Consider the following 21,464-nt stretch of genomic DNA (forward strand, 5'->3'; position numbering starts at 1 on the left):
CCACTGCAGCTGGGCCGCTGCGGGAGGGCGGGAGGGGGCGGGGCTGGCCGGGGCTGGCCGGGGCCCAGCTCCTGGAGGGCGCGGAGGGCGGGCGGTGGTGGTGGCTGTGGGAGGTCACCCCTCCCCCAGCCGGCCTAGGGCTGGAAGCCGCCCAGCGCAGGCCTGGTACATGGTGGCGTGACCACCGCGGGGCGGGAAGGCGGGGGAGGGGGGTGCTGGGTCAGCGCTAGGTTGCACAGGCGTAGCTCAGGCCTGGGCTCCATGGCCAGCAAGACCTAGGCTCCAACACCACCAAGCCTTTTAACTTTCTGCTGCCTCAGTTTCCCCATCTGTAAAACGGGGTTAAGAATGCTGCCTGACTAACAGTGGTGTGGAGAAGATTCACTAACCATGAGGCAAGGCCCTAATGGAGGTTCCCTCAGGCAGAAAGGCCCAAGAACAGGGGGAGGGGGCAGCGTCTTTCTGGGAGCCAATTATACAGGGCTGGGCACTCAGCAAGCATTCTCTGTGCACACATGTGACATTGTCATTTGTGCGTTGCATTCCCCACTAGACAGGGGATTTGTTCCTGCTGTGTCCCTGGCACCCAATTAGTTCTCAGTGTCTTTGTATCAACAGTCAGGGGGTGCAGGTAGTGAGCACACAGGACCCAGCCCCTAGGGACCACACCACGCAAGCTGTTTATAAAAACCACTTTAAATTAGAAAAGGTGAGAAGCATCAGTGCACACAGACAAGAACAGAGGGACAGAGGGCCCAGCCCCACGTGCAATGTGGTCACCCCACAGTGGGGGAGACTCTCAGGAAGGCAGACAGCTGAGGTCAAGGTGCTGGCTCCTCTGGGTGTGGCTTCAGGCCTTGTGGGCTCAGAGATCAGCCTTCCGGAAACTTGCTCTGTTCAAGGAGTTTCTGGGGAAGGAATAAGGTGCGTCAACATGGCCATAGGGCCCCCAACTTCATAATGCTCCCCAGCTTCTTCCTCCTCCTCCCCCCTCCAAAGATCCTTCTATGGTCTTCCTGGCTCCTTTCATGTTGGTTCTGATCTGGCCGCGGAATTAGAGATTCTCTCATAGAATCCACCCCTGACGATATGAATCATGCCCATTTTACAGATGTGGAAACCGAGGCTCAGAAAATTGAAGTCACATGTCTGGGAACTGACCTAGCCAGGGTCAGAAACGACTGCTCAGAGCTGGCACTTATGCACACGTCTGAGGATTCACATGCTTGTGGGTCACATCCCGAGCCGTGACCACCCATGTTGATGTGCACATGTATGCCAGCCCTCTTGCTGTGCCCAGCTTTGCCTGCCCCCTCTCGCCCTCTCTAGGGTGGGGGGCCCAGGTCAGGCACCTGAGGCTGCTGGTTGTGGTCGGAGCCAGCAGCTGGGGCAGGCGCTGGGTGAGCAGGGGCTGCAGAGCCTCCCGCAGGCGGGAGTAGTTGCGCTCCAGCTCACGGTGGTACTCCTTCTGGTCCGGCCCAATCAGGGCTTTGTTCTTCCGTAGCGCATCCTCACACCTGAGGACCACATGCCAGGAGATGCTCAGGGGCTGATACTCAGGAGAGGAAGCAAGACAGAAAGTGGGGAGTCCATGAGAGGGCATCAGGCATTCAGAGGAACTATAATGGGGGGCCTGACAGGTGGGTATGACTTAATGGAAATCAGAGACTATAATGGCTGTTCAGGCTGATTGACAGGCTGTACTGGGAGTCAAGTAGGCAGAAAGTCATAATGGGGAGTTAGAGGGGCTCTGATGGGGTGGGGGTCAGGCCTACTTCTTGCAGAAGTCCTTGAAACAGAGTCGCAGCTTGTTGTGATGCCTAAAGAGCTTGGGGTCTTCCGGGATCTCGGCCAAAAACACCTGGGCCACCTCCAGTGGACCCTGTGGAGTACGAGGGGCTGGTAAGGATGTCTGCATGGGCCCCGGGGGCCTTGGGCAGCCTGCCCCCCACACCGGCCGTGCCTGGTTGACCGTGGGCCCCACGGAACCCTGCAGCACCATCTGCAGCATCTTGGCATCGGGTGGGTCCTGTTCAGTGGCAAAGGCCAGCTCCCGGGTCTTCTTCTGCATGTCCTCGATGGCCACTTCCACTGGTGTCAGCACTGTCTACAGGGTGGGGATGAGGATGCATGGGCTGGGGCCTGAAGATGTCTTGACCCAAATCAGCCCACGGCAGCCTGGACCCCACCCTGGGGTGGATAGGGGTCCAAGAGACTGTGTAAGGGTCTGGGGGCTCTTGTGTGCCTGGGTCTGGCAGGGTGGAACTCAAGGTTCAGGTGCCTTTGTCTGGTTCTGGGAACTTTGGTTCTAGTCCAGTCGTGGGTCGGCAAGGTCTGGAGGTAGGGTTGAGTCTGCAGATTGGGGTCTGGAGGTTGGAATTTGGGGTCCCTGCACCTCCCTCCCCAGGCCTGCCCCGCCCACCTCCTCCCGGTGGCACACGCGGATGCGCGTCTTGATGTAAGGGAAAGCGTGGTCTGTGCTGAGCAGCGTCTTGCGCTTGTGCTGCTCGGGCAGCTCCCCGTGCGCGCGCCCGTCGGGCGTGAAGGGCGTGCAAAACAGGAAGGTGCGCAGCCCGTAGTTGCGGTCAAAGTAGGTCACCCGGTCCTTGAGCTCATAGGTGTCGAAGTGCGGCTCCACGTACGTGATCTGGATGTAGGCCTGGGGTGCAGGGCTCAGGGGTGAGGCTCTCAGCCCCAGCACACACACCTGGGGCTTGCCGGCCTCCCGCAGGGGACCCTTCCCTGGAGAAAGGGGATTTGGGCCTCCCTGGGTCTGGGAGCTCTGGATCTGGGGTTTCTAGGTCTCCCTATGTTTCGTCTGAATGCTTGGGCATCCCCTGAGGAATAGGATTTTGGGGCTCTCTGAGGGAGATAAGGTTTGGAGTTTCCCAGAGAAATAGGATTTGAGGGGCTACAGGTTTTAGTACTTGAATATAGTACCCCATGGGGATGGCTGGGAGCCCTCACCTTCTGGGCGTCCAGCTTGGTCTTGTCCACAGGGTTAGAATCTTTGATGATCTCGACCACATCCTCCCCGAATCTCTCCGTGTAGAACTCCTGGAGACACGCGGCTGACTTGGGGCCGCACAGCTGCAGCCCCCACTCCACCCCAGGTCAGCCCAGAGCCCTGTCCACCCCACCACCACCAGGACGTGCCTCCAGCCGGTGAGAGATCTCAGCCAGCTTCGTGATGGACGGCTCCTTGTACACAAACTCCTGCTCGTCCAGGTCGCCGAAGCGGGCACCATAGAAGCCCACGCGGAAATACGTCCCGAACACGCGCTGCGGCTGTGGGAAAGCTGTCGTTGCTCACGAGGCCTCACGGGAGGTCCCCCTGCCCCAGAGACACGTGTCCTCCAGCCCGTACCCGAAGACACTGGCATGGGCAGAGGACCCTGAGGACTCCAAGAACGTCACATCCCAGGCACAGGCAGGAGGACCCTGGGAATATCCGAGCATGGACCCAGGCGACAGCCAACTGCCCACACCTCACTCCTTCTCCCCAGCCTGTTTCCTGCCTCCCTCAAACCTTTCTCATTTAACACAAAGCCCTAGTTTCTGATTCTCCCTCTTGCCCCATGCAGTTCTTCAGAGTCTGAATCTCAATATGAAATGAGGATTGGGGCTCTGTTGCTCTCAACTGTGTCCTCAGTGCCTACAAGGCTGGGTATACTGCAGGTGCTCAATAAATGCGTATGGCTGAGGGAAGACATGGCCAACTCTTGGTCTGGGACAGAGGCTTTGGTTCCCTCGTTCCAGAACACCCCCTCCCCTCCCAGACCTAAGTTTGGAAGGAGGGTCTCCCCACCCCCAGGTAGTCTACCCTCCACCAGAAAGAATGGGGGTGGCTCCATGTTCACTCACCAAGGTAGATCCAGGCACAGTGGGGTGGGCACCGGGAGATGGGGGAGCAGGGGGCAGAGAGACAAAATCATGGGAGAGGTCAGAGGTCAGAGTCCCCAACCCCGACGGTCCTGGTTATGCTGCCTCATGAGAACCATTCCATGAGCAGAGACAGGAGATCTGGGGAGCGGAGACCTGCCCGCCCCGCCCGGCCTCCACCCAGGCCTCCCGCCTTGGCTCTGGGTTCCTGCCATCTTTGGCCTGAAAATTCTCCCCAAACTAGGAGATGCCTAAAAATAGACCCAAGTGGAGGAGTGGCGGGAGAGGGGGAACATTAAATGGCAATGAGGAGCAGAGATTCTGGGGCAAGCTGGGAGACAGAGACAGAGACCAAGACAGACACACAGAGAGAGTGATCAAGGAGAAACACAGAGAGACAGGGAGAGATGGAGGGGAAGAGATCAAGAGACACAAAGAGACAGAGACAAAAAGAAACAGAGGGAGGGAGTCAGAGGCCCCCCCTCTTCCAGGCAGTGACCAAGCTGGCCCTGCCCGAGGGAGGGGTGTCTCTGGAGGGCTCCCAGCTGTGTGAGTCACAGGCTGCCCTGGAGATCTGGGGCAGGGAGGGGGGATCTGGGGGGAAGTAGTGGGGGTGCGTCATCATCGCCCACTGAGCCCCCGCGGCCAGGTGGCTGTGCTCCTCCAGCGCCCCCTGGTGGCCCCTGACTGCGGAGACTGGGCGTCATGGGGGCCCCAGGGGCAGGCGGCCACTCACCTCCCAGCCGGAGCTCTGTTGCAAGGAGAAAAGGGTCAAGGTCAGCTGAGCCCCACAGAAGCCAGAGGCTGGGGCTGAGGGCAGGGTCTGGGAGGGCGTCCTGGGCCCACCTGGTGCATGATCTTAGTGAAGGCCTCCTGTAGTTTGCCGTGCACGGCCGCCAACTTCTTGTAGTCACGGTGGGCTTCCAGGATGGGGATGAGGGTCTTGTAGACTTCATTCACTGCCTCGTAGAGCCCACCCTGGGGGTAGGGGTGGGAGCACATTAGGATTCTCAGGACCTGCCCTGGTCTTCTCTCCTGCCTGGAACAGCCCTCCCTGCATGCTCCTACCCAGTATCCAGGGTGCCATCTTCCATCACCTCCTCCAGGAAGCCCACCTTGACCACATCTGCCCCAAAAGGGGCACCAGCTTTTCCACTCAGCCCCTCAGACATCCTCTGTGGTCTCCGCTACACTTACTATGGACCAGATGCTGTGCACATGTACACCTTACCATGTCCCATCATTTGTGGGAGAAGCCATTTTTTCCCTCGTTTCGCAGAGAAGAAACTGAACCTCAGAGACATGGAGAGGCTCACCAGGGCCAGGCCCTGAATGCCAGCCCTTCTGGCCTGGTGCCTAAGACCTCCATACCCAACTGCCTCCTGACGCGTTGGTAATGACCACTCCTTAAGTCCCGGGACCCCAGCCAGCACCGGCAACAAGCCTGGCACACAGCAGGTGTCCTGGGATGTTTGCTGACTGTCAGAGGTCTGTGTCTACTGTCTAGCTTATTCTTGAGGCCTTTGTCTCTGAGACTCCAGCAAAGTGATAGTAATGAAAACATTGACCAAAAAAACTCTCCAGAAAAATAAAAAAGAAAAGAAGGTTCGATGTCAAAAACTGAAACAGAATACAGGATGGTAAATGTAGACGGTCAGTGAGTTTGAGTGCTGGGTATGGCGAGTGGTGTGGTCACAACTTTCCTCTTTTATGTGTTCTTGAAATTTCGTACAATAAAAAAGAATTTCAAATAATAACTAAACACACTGAAGGCTTACTATATCCAGACCATGTGTCAAGGGTTTTCTGGGGGGAAAGGAGGTAACAGGGCCTCTGAGGGATCCCAATTCTTCTCCTCCACAAATCCCCTGCCCGGAAAGAGTCCAGGCAGCAGCTTCGCCCTGATTCTCCGGGAGCCGGTATGGGGCCCGTCAGCGAAGTCACGCCGCCGCCCCGGCCCCAGGCCTCACCATGGTGAAGTAGGCGGCCGCCTGCTCAAGCAGCCCCACCAACCCCAGCTCCGTGAAATGCTTCCCGGAACAGAAGCCCTCCTCGTCAGGGGACAGGATGTCGTCAGAGATGGCGGACTCCTCCAGCACGTTGGATGAGATATTCTGGGTGGGATGTGACATCAGGATGTGGTCCTCGACCCACACACACCGCACCCGCCCTGCTCTGCCCCGCCACCCAAAGCCCGGGCGCTTACCTGGAAGGAAACACAGCCCACTGGCAGGTGGCGGCTGTCTTCTAGCAGAGCGAGGTACTCGGCCACCAGGGCGGCTGCGTGCACCATGCACTGCGCGGCCTCTGCGTGGTTGCCAAGCTCTGCGTGCTTCCCTGCCATGTTCTGCAGCCACGTCAGCCGCAGGTCCGGGGAGCCCTGGTAGCCCCGGGCAATCCTGGAGCCCAGGTGAGGGTGATGTGAGGAGGCTGGAGACCCACCCTGCCCTCCCCTGCTCATCCCTCACTTGTCACCACACTCATCTGCCCCACTGACCAGCCAGTCTCCTCCCCTGTGCCCCAATCACCTGTCCATCCCCTCACCTGTCCCTCATCTCCTCTCTTCCTCTATTCACCTGGCTCCTAACTTAGCCCACCCCTCACCTGTCCAGCCCTGCACCACCCCCACAGCGGTCCATCTCTCACTTGTCCTTCAGTGCATCAGTTTACTTTACCTGGAAACTTGAGCCAAGTCACCTGTTTGCCCAGGCCCATCCCTCCTGTATGCCCCCTGCCCTCCGTCTCATCTCCATCACCTGTGCCCTCATCTCCCACTCCCCAGTTTCTTACTAAATACCCCTCACTCTCCTCCAGGTCACTTGTTCCCCTGGTCTGTCACCGCTTCGTGGGTGAGCACCTCACCTGTCTCTCACACCTGTCCCCCTCACTTGTCCTTGTTCTCCCCTGTCATCTGCATCCGTACGTTCATCTGGTACCCTTTCTACCTGGTCATTTACCTGCCCTCACCTTACCTGTGCCTTCATCTGTCTGCTCACCTGTCCACTTACCTGGCCCCTCGCCTGTCTGCTTACTGACTCGGCCATTGTCATCTGTCTGCTCTCCTGGTTCCTCTTCACCTGCCATCCTTACTTATCTCTTATTACCTGTACGCTCACCTGCTCCCAGCTCCCCTCACCTGTCCCTTTCACCCTCTCCCCTCCCATCACCTGTCTGTGGTATGAGTGGTGGAAGGTCCCGACTGACCCTCCTCACCTGTACATGAGGTCGATGAGCATCTCGGGGTCCTCCTGATGCTCCTTCATTTTCACCGTGTCAGTCAGGATCATGTGCAAGTTGAACATCAGGTCCTGGACCTGGGATGGGGGAACAGCAGCAGGGAGTGACGGGGCCAAGGTGATGGGGTCAGGGGTCAAGCAGGGAGGGGCAAAGATCCGGGTTGCAGAAGGTGGGGCGGGGGCCCGGCAGGGTCACCTGCTCAGCAAAGGTGCTGTCCCGCAGCCCCATGTCCTCCTCGGCGTAGGTGAGGATGGTCTTGAGCGAGCGTCGCAGGTGCTCTTCGCTGAAGTTCTGCGTGGTCCCCACCAGGGATGAAAGCGACATGGTCACCTGCATCTTCACTCGGGCAAAGTTCTGGGCGGGCCGGGGAGGAAGAGCAAGGCTGCCTGTGGGCCTCGGACCCTCACACCAGGGCCTGCCTGCCCTGCTGACTTCACCTCTCCCCTCCCGCCCTGTGTCTATCGCATGGAGACCCTGGGCGGGCCTTCTTCACCAGAGCCTCCTGCAGACCACGCCCCCCACCCCCACTCACGTTTCCAATCTCGAAGTTCTGGCGCATGAGGAGGTAGAGGGAGGCGCTGGCCTGCGTGCGGATGGTGCTGATGCGGCTGCCACAGTGTCGCAGGAGCCTCAAGCAGAGGTCGGCACACAGCTCGGTATCCTCCTCAAAGAGCAGCTCTGGGAACTGGGCCCCAGGGTGAGACAGACACTGGTCAGCCCCTTGCCATTTTGGCTCAGAAGGTAAGGACTTGGGCAGGGGCATCTGTCTGTGTTCTGTCTTCTCTGGCCAAGCCCAGCAGGCTTCCTGAGTCAGACCTGGGTTTAAGCTTGCTGTGTGACTCTGGATGAGTGACTCTGCCACCCTGACCCTTAGTTCCCTCCTCTGCAGACTGTGGCTAAGGAGTGTCTGCTCCATGGAGCCGCTGAGCACACAGCAGGTGTTCAATGAGTGGGCTGTGACTATTACTCTGAGAAGCGTGGCTGTCAGGGGTGCTCACCTTGGACACCAGGGCCCGCTGTGTGGCCAGGCCATGCTGTAAGAAGAGGGCACTCTGGGCACTGCCCAGACTGTACAACACAACCTTCAGTATTGCGCCCAAGACACTCTCCCGGGCCTCTGACAGCATCACCGTCTGGGGGGCCAGAAATCCAGCTGTTAGAGGCTGGCGTGGTTAAGGAGTTAGGGAAGGAGAGGGATTCTGGAGTCAGAGATCACAAGGCATTGTGGTAAGGTCAGAGGTCAGGGAGATGCTGGATCAAGCCCTACCTGCACGATAATCTCCAGTGTATCCAGAACCACCAGGCTGGCCTCAGTTGCCAGGTTCCCGTCCACCAAGGCCTCGTGTTCCATTTCATCCTTGGTCCTGGAGGGGATGGAAAGGGCTTGGGGGTGCCTCTCAGGGCCAGACTCCACCCCATGGCTGAGCTCTTTCCCCTCCCTCAGCTGCCCTCAAGGTGCTGGTTCTCTGGAAATTGGTCTGACCCCAGCGAAATACTTCCCACCCACGCTTACTTGTCCACACGGTCCGAGGTTTGTCTCCAGTGTGTGATGCTCTTCCGCCAGCGTACGTTCTCCTGGTTCCCAAATGGGCTTCTCTCTGAGAAGCACAGGTGTGTGTTCACAGATGTGCAAAAACATAAGGACACGCGTGACCATGACAAGATACACACGTGGGAAACCTGCAAGGACACTGGGTGATGCGGGCACTTGCGGAGTGGATGCAGTTAGACATGAGTGGGAAACACAGACACCCATGTGTATGGGCATAACATGTGGACTTCTTACTGGGAAAAGTGAGCCAGACCTCAGGGCCCTGGGACACAGACTGGGAGCCGCCAGGTGGGGACGTGCATCTCCCTCTCACCACGGCTCCGCCGCACCATCTCCTGCCGGGCTCCGATGGTGCCCAAGATAGCTTCCTCCAGCCGGGCTTTCATATCCAGTGATTTCTTAAACGTGAGGCTGTTGATACGTTCAAAGGCCTTTTTGCCCTGGGAGGACAGAGAACAGGTTCAAGGTTGACTCTGCCCTTTTCTGGGGGCTAGCCCGGACCTGTTTCTTCTGGCCCTTTCCAACCTCCAGGACCTTGTGCTTGAAGACACAGCCCACCCCTTCACGCCCAGCCCACGGCACCCCAGAACCCCAGCCCCCTGCCCACAACTCGAACCTTGTACTCAAAGGCAGCCAGGCAGAGGTACAGCAAGTCCAAGAGACGACCCAGCTGAGGGAGGGCCAGGTCCGCAGCCCAGCGCTGCAGGAGGGCCGGCTCGGCGTTCTTCAGAACCCAGAGCACACACACCAGCAGGGTCCGGCTGGACTCAGCAGAGAGGGCACAGCCTGAGCGAGCAGCCTGGGGCCGGAGAGGGGACGGGGCGCTCAGAAGGGAGACAGTACACTTTCATTTTCTCCATATTAAGATGAGAACCAGCTGATTGGCACTTCATTATATAACTTCTATTATCAGGTTACGGTTCTTCTACAAACAATGTCCAAGATACAATAAAAAAATCGGGGGGGGGGGAGGGTATAGCTCAAATGGTAGAGCACATGCTTAGCATGCATGAGGTCCTGGGTTCAATCCCTGGTACCTCCTCTAAAAATAAATAAATAAATAGACCTAATTACCTCCCCCCCAAAAATTAAAATAAAAATCACAAGACGTGAAGAGGCAGGAAAACGTGATTGAAAAAGGAGAAAAGACAGTAGACACAGGCAGAGAGATGGTTAAATGTTGGATGGTGTCTCTGGGGACAAGGCCGGTACTCACCGTCGCTGGGCCCTGGGAGATGCTGGCCCGGGAACCAGGGGCCAGGGGGCCACCAGCAATGGCCATGGCCACTGATGGGTTGATGGTGCCTCCAATGTCCCCTTCCCCTTCTGTGTCTGAGTCGAGCATGGAGGCTAGCCTTGACCGTTGACCTGGGCCCTCTGAGGGGTGAGAAGAATGAGCCTGTAGTAGGTGTTGTATCTATCTCAAATTTCATCTCAGAGGCCACCTCCTCAGGGAAGCCTTCCCTGATACCACCTCTGAGACCAAGGTAGGGTCTCTAGTTATTGACTCCCGGAGCTCACTTATTGTACTTGTAATTCATCCTGCAACTGTTTGTAAGATCCACAAAGGCCTGGACTGTATCTGCTCTGGGCACTATGCTCAACACTGAGAACATGGCCTGGTGCACATTATTAAGATGATGATGATGATGACAATGACAACCATAATAATAAATGTTGCTGCTACTCTTATAGCATCAACTGGCACTTACATAGCATTTCCTATGTGCCAGGCACTGTTCTAAGCACTTTAAAAATATTAATGCTTACTCTTCAAAACAACCCCGTGAGATAAGTATTTTATCATCCTTACTTTATGGATGAAGAAACTGAGGCACAGAGAGGTTAAGTTACTTGCCTGGGGTCACGCAGCAGTTAAATGGCAGAGCTAGGATTTTAACCTAAACAGTCTGGTTCCAAAATCTATGATCTTAAAACAGTGCCCTCATAAGTCAGAGAGAAAAATACCACATGATATTGCTTATATGTGTAATATAAAAAAAGGACACAAATCAATGTATCTACAAAACAGAAACAGACAACAAACTTATGGTTACCGGGGATTAAGGGAGTGAGAAGGGATAAATTGGGAAGTCGAAATCTGGACCTCTTGGGGTGTGATAGAAATGTCAGCTATCTTGATTGTGGTGGTAGTTTCATGGGTGTATGTATACATCTATCAAAATTCATCAAATTGTTCATCTAAATATGTGTCGTTTACTGTACAGGGATCATACCATAATAAAGGTGTTTAAAAAATTAACATTAAAAAAAAAAATCAAAGAGTACCCTCTCCACCAATACCTCTCCCCCACCAAAAGCCAGTCTCATCAGAGAGAGGAGCTGCCAAATACAGAACAAGTCTCACCCCGGAGATTTCTGAAATAAAAGGCTGACTGAGTTTTACTAAGGCTCCAGCCCAGCTTAACCTAGCTTAATTCCTGAATGGATTGAGTGATCAGCCCCTTATCCTCTCTACCTAAGAGACAGAAAGGGGAACCCTCATCTGAGAAAAGATGACATTGCTTCAGTCCTGATGGTTCTTTTATATGCAATGTCCAGAATACAATAAAAAATCACAAGACGTGAAGAGGCAGGAAAATGTGATTGATAGGGGAAAAAAGCCAGCAGAAGCAGGCACAGAGACGACCGTATGTTGAAGTGAGCAAACAGGGACTTTCAAACAAAAAGTAGCAAAAAAGATGCACAAATATGGGTAAAAAGGTGGAGAATTTCAATAGAGAGTTGGAATCTACAACAACAACAAATCAGATTTTACAGCTGTAAAATGTAACATCAGAAATTCAGAACTCAATGGAGAAGGTTAATATACCAGACACAGCAGAAGACAGAGGTAGTGAACTCAAACACAGGTGAACAGATAGTTCCCCAATTCAAGCACAGAGAGCACACAGAATGAAAAACAGAACAGAGCACAGCAGACACATATAACATGATCATAAAGGTCTAACATACGTGTAATTGGAGTCCCAGGAGGAGAGAAGAGAAAAGGATGCAGGAAAAAAATTCAAGAGATAACAACTGAGTTTCCCCTGAATGATGAAGGGGATCCACCCACCAATCCCAAGGCTGTGTCTCCAACCACTATACACACTTGTCCTTCAATGGTGCCAATGAACGCTCATGTGAACAAATGAATACATGGCTCCAACCGCCCCCTCACCTTGATTCCCCACCCTCCCCTCCTCACACCCTCTTTCTAGAAGACAATACACTTACCATGGGCTATCAGTATCCCAGTACTACAATCCCCAAGTTTTCACATAGTCCTAGGAAGTAGCTGGTGCTACCACTTCCCCCCAGGTGAGAAACCTGAGGCTCAGAGAGGTTAATGGCCGTCCTGGGGCCCTGCAGCAGGACTTGAACTCACACCCCTGACCCTAACGTCTGTGTTTTCACTCCTAATCTGCTCTCCTGCCTTTCCTTACCTGAGCCTTGTGTGAGCAATCAAACCCCCAGATTGTATGACCTCATCCCGCCCTGGCCCACTGACCAGCAAAGTCGTGCAGCCGTGGCAGCGTGTCCCGGGCGAGTGATAGCAGCGGCAGGTATAGCTCGGCCACCCGGGCCTTCACGGTGGCCTCTGCATAGCGGGGGTCAGCGTCATGGCTACAGAGCAGACTGTGGACAGCACTGATGGCCTTCTTGTGCAGCAGGGACGCCCTGTGGGGTAGTGAGGTGCTCAGGACAGAGTGGGCATGGCTCCTGGACCTTCCTCCCTGGCCCTGGGACCAGACAGGGCCTGTGCTCACCCCTCAGCCTCAGGTTCCAGGGCCAGTGCCAGTTCCGTCAGCAGGAGCCCAGCCAGAAAGTGCTGCTGCCGGAAGGGCCCACTCAGCTCGAACATGCTGGTCACCTTGGGGTCTGGAGCCTGGCTGGAGAAGGTGGAGCTCTGTAGAGGATGAAGGACAAAGCAGGGGCCCAGGGTCAGAGGTGCAAAACTGGGGTTAACTCATCTGGAGGTGACAGTGGGCATGGGGTTAAAGGTCAGCGGTGAGAAGTTGTTGTTAACTCATCTATGAGATGACAGGGCATAGGGTCAAAAGTCAGAGGTCTGTGAAACAGCAGATGGAACGTCAGTCTGGGAGTTTGGACTTCAGGGTGAGAAATCAGAAGCTGGTCCTCCCTGGGAAACTGCTGAGAATGAGGGGTCAGAGGTGAAGGGTCAGAGGTAAGGAGTCAATCCCCTGGGCAGTGGCCCACGGTGAAATGGGCAGAGATGAAGGAACCACAGAAGGAGACTTGAAGGAAAGACGTCATAGGTCACGAGGAGGAACCAGAAGTGAGACCAGCTCACCTGGGAGGTGGTGGAGGATATGGAGGGCGAGGGCGAGGCCGGGGGCGACAGTGGGCAGCAGGGGAGGTTGAGGGTCACGTAGTGCTCGTGGCTGCACAGGATGCGGGTAAAGTCCATGCGCAGAGTCAGCAGCACTGCCGGGTTAGGGGCTGACTGAAGTCGTGTGGCCACCTGCGGGGGAGGCGTCAGTGGGTGACATTTACACTGCTCTGCCCACCACCCCCACTCCCACATCCCTGCAGGTGTGCCATTCCCGCCACGCCCACCCCTACCTGCTTGTAATGAGCCCGGACCAGGCTGAAGATGAAGCCGCGGTCCACCAGGGACAGCAGATCGCTGAGGAAGAAGGCCAGACTGGCGTTGAGGCGCTCCGCCAGCTCTGCGTCCTGGGGGCACAGGGCCTGTCAGCCCACACCCACTTGCCCCCTCAAGCCTCAGTCCCTGCACTGGGCCTCCTCTCGCCAAGGCCACCAGTGACCCCCAGGAGCCGCGTCACTGCCCCAAAGCCTTGGGGTCTCCTGGACATGCCCTTATCTTTGGGCTCCGGACTCCTGGCCTTGCTGGTTGTTCTCCTCCATCTGACTAGCCCTTCCTTCCCCAACAGTTACGTGCCTACCTACCCTACCTTCCACACAGCTCTGTCAAGGACACTCTTCTGTCCCCTCTCCCCAGATCTGAATAACACAACACGGATGGCAAACACTGGCTGCAGACCTCCCTCATGCTCTCTTCCCCTCTTTCAGTGCTGAGACCCTTCTTCAGAGTTCAGAGCTGGGACTACATTTCCCAGCCTCCCTTGTAGCTGAGAACAACCATGTGACCACATTCTGACCAATGGGATTTGAGAGGAGTGTTGTAGCCACAGAAGGGGTGGGTCCTCCTGTTCTCACTGCTTGTAATGCCTGATGTGGCAGGTGCCACAATGAACAGAGGTGGCTAGGCCTATATGGTGGAGCCCCCTGCAGCTCACTTACGCTCAGAAATAAACTCTGGTCACATTTAAACCACTTGTGATGATGTTCAAGCAAATTAACCTCTGCCCCAACTGATATAGACATTGTCTAACAAGCATGTACCAAGCATCTATTACGTGCCAAGTCCTGTGAATGAGACACAGTCCTTGCTGCTCGTCCAGGTCAGTCTCAGCGGTGGGGGAGGTGGGGAAGGGGAGAATAAATAAAAGTATTCCGGATACTTCTATGTGTTTAAAAGAGAGGCAACAGGGGGCTGTTTCAAAGGAAGGCTGAAGGATGAGAAAGAGCCTGGGGGAGAAAGGCATTCTGAAGAGAGGGAACAATAAGTGCAAAGGCCCTGGAGCAGGAAGTGCCTGCCTGGCAGGTGTGAGGAACAGCAAGGAGGCTGCTACAGCCTCAAGGTCCAGCTGGTGTTGGCTGCCCTCCTCCTTCATGGCCTCACAAGTTAGTCTCGGTGACCCTCAGTTCCCCGCAACACAAAGAAACAAAATGCAAAATCCGCCTGAGCTCCAAGTCCACAGAGTGGCCAGAGACTGAGTCTGCCTTGTGCACAAAGCCTGATTCAGCTGACGCTCAAGACGTGTCAAGAAGAGGAAGGCAACTGCTGTGGCCCGTCACCGATGAGCTCCCTGCGGCTGTGACAATCCTGTTTCTCAGGGCTGTTCTTCTTCCCTGCAGCCCTTTCTGAGGTAATAACCTGGCTCAGCCCCTGGGAACTCAGCCCTTGGGGAGGCTCTAGTGAAACAAGGTTGAGACCTTTGAGGCCAGCCCAGAGGTCGCCGGGGATTGCACAAGGGCCAATTGGGCCAGACCGGCGTTTCAAAAATCTGGAAAATTCCCATCCAATCCAAAAGTCCCCCTGCTTTTTAAAAATCAGACATTCTGGCCATTGCTAATGTGCACATGCTCCGCTCTAGTCCACTATAAGCCCCACTCTCCCAACAGAAGCTGGTGGTGAGGGTTCAAATCCCCATCTTGCCCCTTCCTGGTTATGTGCTATCAGGTCATTACTCAGTCATTCTTTGCCTCAGTTTCTCCATCAGTAAAATGGAGATAACCGTAATACCAACTTCATGGAGTTATTGGGAGAATTTAATGATGGGATCCGTCTGAAGTATTCAGGTACACAGTAAGTGCTCAATAAGTGCACGATTTATTACTATTGTCATTATTATTATTTGCCTAGCTCCTGTGAGCACTGGTATTAGTGATCCAGGGCCTGGACAACCATCAAGGTCTCAGAACATCAACATCCACTTATTGAGTACTTACTGTATACTGGCACTGTGCTAAGGGCTAATGGATCTGCCGTGTCACCTCCCTGCCCTTGCCAATTCTCATTCCCCTCTTTGTTCACTCCACCTCAGCCACTGACCTCACTGCTCCTCCAACAGAGGCACTGTCCTGCCTCGGGGCCTTTGCAGTTGCTGTTCCCCCTGCCCACAACGCTCTTCCCGCAGGTATCACAGAGATTGCTCCCTTACCTCCTTCAAGTCTCCCCCTAAGTCAGCTGCATGAGGGCAAGGATTTGGGTCTATTTTGTTCACTGCTGTGTCTCTAGTGCCCAGCAAAAGACTGTACACAGTAGGCGCTTAAGAAATAGATGCTGAGTGAACAGACCGATCAAGCAAACAGGATTCTCAGTCTTGTTAGGAGGCACTCTTCCTAGGAGGCACTGGACAGGGCTGGTGCCCCACCTGGCTGGCTCTATGTCCTCCCTCAGCACCCCGGCCCCGCCCCCACCATTGAGGCCCCACCCCCTCACCTTGTGGACACGGGTGATGACCTCCAGGCCCACAGAGCCCACCAGAGCTGCGATGTCATCCAGGAAGCGCCCAGGGAAGCGAAGCTTTCGAGGTGTATCTAGCCGCTGGCCCAGAAGCAGGTGCAGCGCCATGCTTTTCACCTGGGGGCGGGGCGAGAGGGCCCGGGGTGGGACTTGAGGGGCTGTGGGTAGAGGTGACTTGCCAGAGGGGGGCGGAGTTTTGGAGGCTGTGGGTGGTGACTTGAGGTGGGCTAAACGTGCGCATAAGGGGCCCTGGACGTGACTTGAGCCCTGCAATTATGGGGTGAGGGCAGGGCCTGATAGCTGTGGGCAGGACTTGTAGGTTGTGGGCGGGGCTCTGGAGACTATGGTGGAGCCTGCGTGGGGCGGGGCTGATAGAGTATGGGAGGAGCTAGAGGAGGTCTCTCTCCACATAGTCTCATAGAGAAGGTGGCGATTGAGGGCGGGAAGGGCCTTGTCACTGCTGAAGGCGGTTCGGGTAAGCCTCAGGGGGCCTCTTCAGGGAGAGAGCCCCTCAGGCATCTCTTTTCTCTCTATGTGGGGATTTCTTAGGGCTATTTCTCAGGGGGCTTCTCTCCCTGGGGGCCTCCTGCTCCAGGGCGGAGAGGGCGTCTCACCATGAGCTGGAAGAAGAACCAGGCGTGCTGCAGGACAGCTTCGCGCACGGCACTGCCGCTAACCACCCACTGTAGAGCCAGCTCCTCGTGAAGCAGCTGGGGACAGGGGCAGGGGTCACAGACAGCAGAGGAGCCCACCCCATATCCCATCTGGAGGGCATGACAGGGGAGGATGCAGCTGGAAGGCTGGGGGTTAGAGCAGTGGTAGGCCATGCGGGAGGAGAGGGGCCAGAAGGAGTCCATGTGCTCTTTCCCTGGGGCTCTCCAGACCCTGCTGGGCTCGAGAGCAAGGGAGTTCTGTACCCCCCTGCCTGGACACCTCTGCTGGGGCCTGGGGGCAGAATAGAGTCACCCACCCCCTGCCTCCCACTACCTTCTGTGCAGTGGGTCTCGGCTGGGTGGCCGGTGGGGCTGAGGAGGAGCCCTCGAGGTAGGAACAGGTTCGGCTAGAGCTGCGGTCGATGGCCTATGATGGGATGGTGAGGGGGGTGGGATGGCGAGGGGGTTAGTGCGGGTGCAGGCGGTACACATGGGGAAGAGAGATGGTCGGCATGGACAGAGGAAAAACATGTCCGTGTGGATGGACAGTGGGGGCATGGATGGAGAGAGCCGGTTAATAAAGATCGAAGCGTGCCAGTGCAGATGGAGAAGGTCAGAATGTGATGGAAGAGAGGAGAATAAGCAAGTTAAGGTGAATAGAACAGGTGAGAAGGCGGATGGGAGCCCGTGGTAGGCGAGGAGCACAGCCGAGCAGGACCCAGTGGACAAAGGTGAGAGAAGGGTTAGGGAAGTGTAGGTGGGGAGGGTGAAATCAGTGTAGACAGTGAAGGGAGAGACAGTGGGTCAGAGGAGGTGAGTGAGTGTGAACAAGGATGGAGTGTGAATCAGTGAATTGTAGGATGGATGGAGGAGGAGAAGGGCATCAAGGTGCAGGAGGGAGAGTGTAGATGGGGTAGTAGAGTGTAGACAAAGGGGATTAAAGGAGGAAAAAGAAGAAAAAGAAAGGACAGAGGAAGTGAGATAGTGATGAGGCAGCAGAGCAGCTGAGAGAGTCCCAGGTTCCAGGTCTGGCCCTGCTTCAGCCTTGTTTGGGGCCTCGCTAGGCCTCAGTGTCCCCATCTGTGAAATGGGTACGTATGGGGCGCCCAAGCTCCACTCTCCCTTCCTCCTTTGCTGGTCAGGATGTGAGGCCACTGACAGGGAGAGGAGACTCAGTGATGGATCTGGCCTGGCCTGGGGACCCGCCCAGGCCTCTGCCTCAACACTGGAGAGCCCCCCAGCTCCCACAGTCCCAGCCACAGGCCCTGGGCTCCTTGGCCTGCATCAGATGTGCCATCTGCTGCAGAGGCCAGCCTCACTGCCTCCTCCTGCCTGGAATGCCTGCCCTCCTACCACCTTGTCACCTCCTATGTGCTTTTCGAGGCCTGGCTGACACTTCAGAGAACTGAGGGCACTGGGGAGGAGACCTGTTAAAAATGTGGGGGGACTGGGAGGGCCCATGAGCCCAGATCCCTAGCAATCATGGGAGAAGACTGCCCAAAAGTCCCCCTGCTCTTGCTGTTAACAGTGCCCTGGCTGCTATGCAGTGCGGGTTCCCTGGGTGATGGGAGCAGAGATGGAAGGGCCTGGAGCCAAGTGTGCGGGGAATCCAGCTCCTGTGGCCTCCTTTTGGTGCTCACGGGCCTCTGAGCTTGGTACCAACCTCTGCACATGACTTTCCCTCCACCTGGAACATCCATCCTGCCCTGGCTGGCTCCATCTCACCCTCATGTCCCAACAAAAATATCACTTCCCAGGAGAGGCTCCCCTAGACCGCCTGGAGGGAGGCTGGTGGCCCAATTTATGTTCATTTCCTCTCAGGCATTTTCACACCCTGCACTTAGATATTTGTGAGTTTGCTGGATCAGCTTCTATAATCCTTGACTAGTCAGCAGCAGGGCCAAGGCTGGGTTGATGATCTCTCCCCCAACAAAATCCCACCTGCGATGCCTTAACTCCCTCCCAAGCTCAGGACCACTGTGCTGAACATTTGATTTTGCACCTTCGCCACGTCTGAAAATTCAGAGCCTGGGGTGCAGGGTGAGCCCATAGAAGAGCCAGGACTTGAACCCAGGTCTCTCTAATGACAAAGGCCCTCATCACACTAGGTTGCTGGAAAGGGACAAAGCAAAGGATGCTGCCCACAGGGGTCCCGCTGCCTGAAATGGGGTGGGGGAGCCCCGAGGTTCAGTTCCATCCCCTGGGCATCATTCAGGTTGCTGGGTCAAGGGGACAGTTGAGAGTCTCCTGAACAGAGAGGATAATGCAGGGCCATGCGGGGCAGTGAGGTTACAGTGGCTGGATGTGCATATCATTTGCATGCTATTTGCATACCACCCTGTCCCTTCTGTCTCTGGCGGAGGCTGTGGTTGGTGCGGCAGCAAAAGGCTGGTTAAGATGACCCTGTGATGCCTACAACACCCACTCCACAGCCCCAAACAAAGGCAGGAGGGCGTCTGCTGCCTCCTCTAGGCAGCCCCCCTAGGTTAGTCGGCTGCAGCCAGGAAGGTGGGAGGAACTCATGCTGAGGTGGGGTGACCCACGTGCAGGGGCAGGTAGGGAGGGCACCTGTCTGGGGTCGGCCCCACAATAAGGGGGTGCCCGTCGCAGCACAGCCTTGCTGCCTCCTGGAGCATAAGCCGAATTCACCCAGGAGTGTGAGCGGTCGATACCCTGGAGATACACAGAGAAGTGGTAGCATCCGTGGGCAGAGGGCGGGGAAACCAGCATGAATCACCAAGCGTGCTCACTGCCCTGGACCACACGTGTACCCATCTGGGCACCCACACACAGCCCTGCAGTACGTGTGTGCAAAGATGTGCATGGGGGGCACAAGTATAGTACACACGTCCGTGATCCCCTGTGCATGAGGTTTGTGCAAATATGTGCCCTGTGTACGCATACGAGTCAGGTACACGTGAAAATACACTCCTGTACTATGTACACGCTGCTCTTTTTTCAAGCCCCAGCCACTCATCTTTGGGTCAGCCTCAGAGCGTGGAGACCAGCACCAAGTCTGCCAAGTCAGAGCTCCCAAGCTATGACAGCCTCAGCCCAGCTCTGGTGTCAGGGCCAAGCTGTCATCCATGCTGCTGGCTGTTGTCGCCAGTCCTTTGTCAACACTGAGATCTTTCACCCACCCACCTGGCAGCCATGGCCACTGAGGCTGGAGAGAACAAGGTCCCATCGCCCTACCTTGCTGGCCAGGATGCGGGAGACCTCGTCATCCACAGAGCCAGGGGCCACGGCCAGGTCGGGATTGCTGCTGCTGATGCTCTTAGAACGGGCCAGGTAGAGGCTGGTGGGGCGGCCGGAGCCACGGGCCAGCGTGGCAGGCTGCACCGTGACCGGGGGGGGCCCTGAGGATGGAAGGAATGTGCTCAGCCCCCTGCCCCCCTGCCCTGATGCCCCACTGCCCTTCCCAGGCAGCTGCCCCTGGCGAAGTCACTTTCTTTCTCTGAACCTCTGGGTTCCTCACAGTAATTTGAGGAAGACGGAAAGACACTGAGAACAGTGCCTAGCATATTGTAAGTATCCAGAGGGGTTCATGGTTGTTATTTATTTTTTAACAAATGAAAAAAATGCAACTTTATTGAACACTCACTGTACTAAGCATTTTGCACGGATTACTGTGCCATTTACTATCATCAGCGCCCCCATGAGAGAGGCACTAATATTACTATCATTTTACAAATGGGAAAACAGGCCCAGAGAGGTGGGGGGGGTCACTTGCCCAGGTTCACAGAGCTTGTGGGCAGACCTAGGATTCAAACCCAGGCAGTTCTGCTTGAGTCCTTGCTTGCTGACTGGCTGAATCATTTGTCAGTCACTAATTCAAGTCTCCAGAGAATAAACCCCTGGAGTCAGGCAAAAAGTTCCCTCTCTCTCTTGCAAGTTGCTCAAACCCACCAAGGCCTGTGCAGCTTCAGGACCTTTGCACATGCTCTTCCCTTTGCTTGGGATGCTCTCCTCACGGGTATTCCCTGTGCTCCAGGGTCCCCTGCCAACACTCACCGCCCTGGAGGCTGGGCTCTGTGCCAGGCAGTCGGAAGGCATAGTAGACATAGGCAGCCAGCAGTGGGCAGTGACCCCGGGCATCCTGGGCAGCCTCCAGGCTCCGGTGGACAAGGCTGACTACATGCGCCATTGCTTCAAAGGCTCCACGACCCAGGTTCACTGCCGAGCAGAGCAGAGGTCAAGTACCAGATCCCAGAACCTCTTACCTCCCTGAGGAAGAGCCTTCAGGGTCCTAGGGGGTTGTGTGGCCATCAAAAGATCACAGGAGACCAGCTCTCAGCCCGGGGGTTGGGGCCAGTTTTCAGATGGGAAAACTGAGGCCAGAGAGATAAATGGGCTATAGGAGGTCACCCAGAACCAGTAGACTGAGGGCCCATTTTCCAGATGAGGTCTAAGGCCACACCCACTCACCGATCTGGCCCCCAATGATAGGGGGCCTCACGACCAGACGGACAAGCTTGTCCAGCACGTGGTGGGAGAAGGTGACAAGGAGTTCAGGGCTGGCAAGGCGCAGGGCTGCCAGGCTGGCACGCAGCTCCTGCTCCACAGTGCCCTCACTCAGCATGGGATCCTTGAGACGGAATGGAAAGGCCCCCTCCTCCAGGACGTGCACCAGGGTGAAGAACTTGTCCAGGTGGGGGTCCTGGAGGGAGGACCAGGAGTGAGAAGGGCAGGGCTAGGGCTCCCAGTCCAGGAAGGGCCAGGGGGATGGAGTGAGGGACTGAGTGGGCAGAGACACTGAGGCTGGGGATCAGTGAATGGACAATAAATGAGGAAAGGGACAAGGAAGGAAAGAAAAAGACATGGAGGGACCACAGAAATAGCAAGAGACCAATGCGGGGAGGAGAGACCACGCAAAGGCTAAAGCTCCACCTGGGATGGCCACAGGGATGGTTGCCCCTGCCTGAGTCAGCAGCTTCCCTGGGAACCTGGCCCAGCTGACCATAGTCACATCCATGGCCCAAGGCCAGGCTTCCCTGGTCAGCGGAAACTCTTGCCCAACCCCAGGGCCAGACTCTTGAGTTCTGGTCCCACCCCCTAC

The 21,464-nt window shown here is 56.1% G+C and overlaps 1 protein-coding gene across 2 annotated transcripts in view; it reads right to left on the reverse strand.

Annotated features, from left to right (window-relative positions):
* Window positions 1-678: 678 nt before the first annotated feature.
* The window catches only part of DOCK6 (dedicator of cytokinesis 6), a 39,956-nt gene continuing 19,170 nt past the window's right edge, over window positions 679-21,464 (reverse strand). Inside the window, exons 20-50 of one of the 2 annotated variants that reach the window (XM_072947738.1) lie at window positions 20,834-21,065; window positions 20,420-20,581; window positions 19,601-19,764; window positions 18,974-19,078; window positions 16,740-16,832; window positions 16,367-16,462; window positions 15,729-15,869; window positions 13,262-13,375; window positions 12,990-13,160; window positions 12,445-12,584; window positions 12,186-12,355; window positions 9,888-10,048; window positions 9,288-9,470; window positions 8,985-9,111; window positions 8,633-8,717; window positions 8,387-8,483; window positions 8,118-8,252; window positions 7,652-7,804; window positions 7,315-7,473; window positions 7,096-7,196; window positions 6,089-6,281; window positions 5,853-5,996; window positions 4,729-4,860; window positions 4,619-4,633; window positions 3,157-3,282; window positions 2,968-3,057; window positions 2,423-2,659; window positions 1,964-2,107; window positions 1,776-1,882; window positions 1,353-1,517; window positions 679-908 (exon numbers count right to left, since the gene is read on the reverse strand). In XM_072947738.1, the coding sequence (XP_072803839.1) occupies window positions 866-908; window positions 1,353-1,517; window positions 1,776-1,882; window positions 1,964-2,107; window positions 2,423-2,659; window positions 2,968-3,057; window positions 3,157-3,282; window positions 4,619-4,633; window positions 4,729-4,860; window positions 5,853-5,996; window positions 6,089-6,281; window positions 7,096-7,196; window positions 7,315-7,473; window positions 7,652-7,804; window positions 8,118-8,252; window positions 8,387-8,483; window positions 8,633-8,717; window positions 8,985-9,111; window positions 9,288-9,470; window positions 9,888-10,048; window positions 12,186-12,355; window positions 12,445-12,584; window positions 12,990-13,160; window positions 13,262-13,375; window positions 15,729-15,869; window positions 16,367-16,462; window positions 16,740-16,832; window positions 18,974-19,078; window positions 19,601-19,764; window positions 20,420-20,581; window positions 20,834-21,065 (4,185 nt within the window). In that variant the 3' untranslated portion in view covers window positions 679-865. The remainder of the gene's footprint in view (window positions 909-1,352; window positions 1,518-1,775; window positions 1,883-1,963; window positions 2,108-2,422; window positions 2,660-2,967; window positions 3,058-3,156; window positions 3,283-4,618; window positions 4,634-4,728; window positions 4,861-5,852; window positions 5,997-6,088; window positions 6,282-7,095; window positions 7,197-7,314; window positions 7,474-7,651; window positions 7,805-8,117; window positions 8,253-8,386; window positions 8,484-8,632; window positions 8,718-8,984; window positions 9,112-9,287; window positions 9,471-9,887; window positions 10,049-12,185; window positions 12,356-12,444; window positions 12,585-12,989; window positions 13,161-13,261; window positions 13,376-15,728; window positions 15,870-16,366; window positions 16,463-16,739; window positions 16,833-18,973; window positions 19,079-19,600; window positions 19,765-20,419; window positions 20,582-20,833; window positions 21,066-21,464) is intronic. The other variant, XM_072947739.1, reaches the window with a different exon arrangement.

The sequence above is a fragment of the Vicugna pacos genome, chromosome 22, assembly GCF_048564905.1.
Source record: "Vicugna pacos chromosome 22, VicPac4, whole genome shotgun sequence".
In the NCBI taxonomy this organism is placed as follows: domain Eukaryota; kingdom Metazoa; phylum Chordata; class Mammalia; order Artiodactyla; family Camelidae; genus Vicugna; species Vicugna pacos.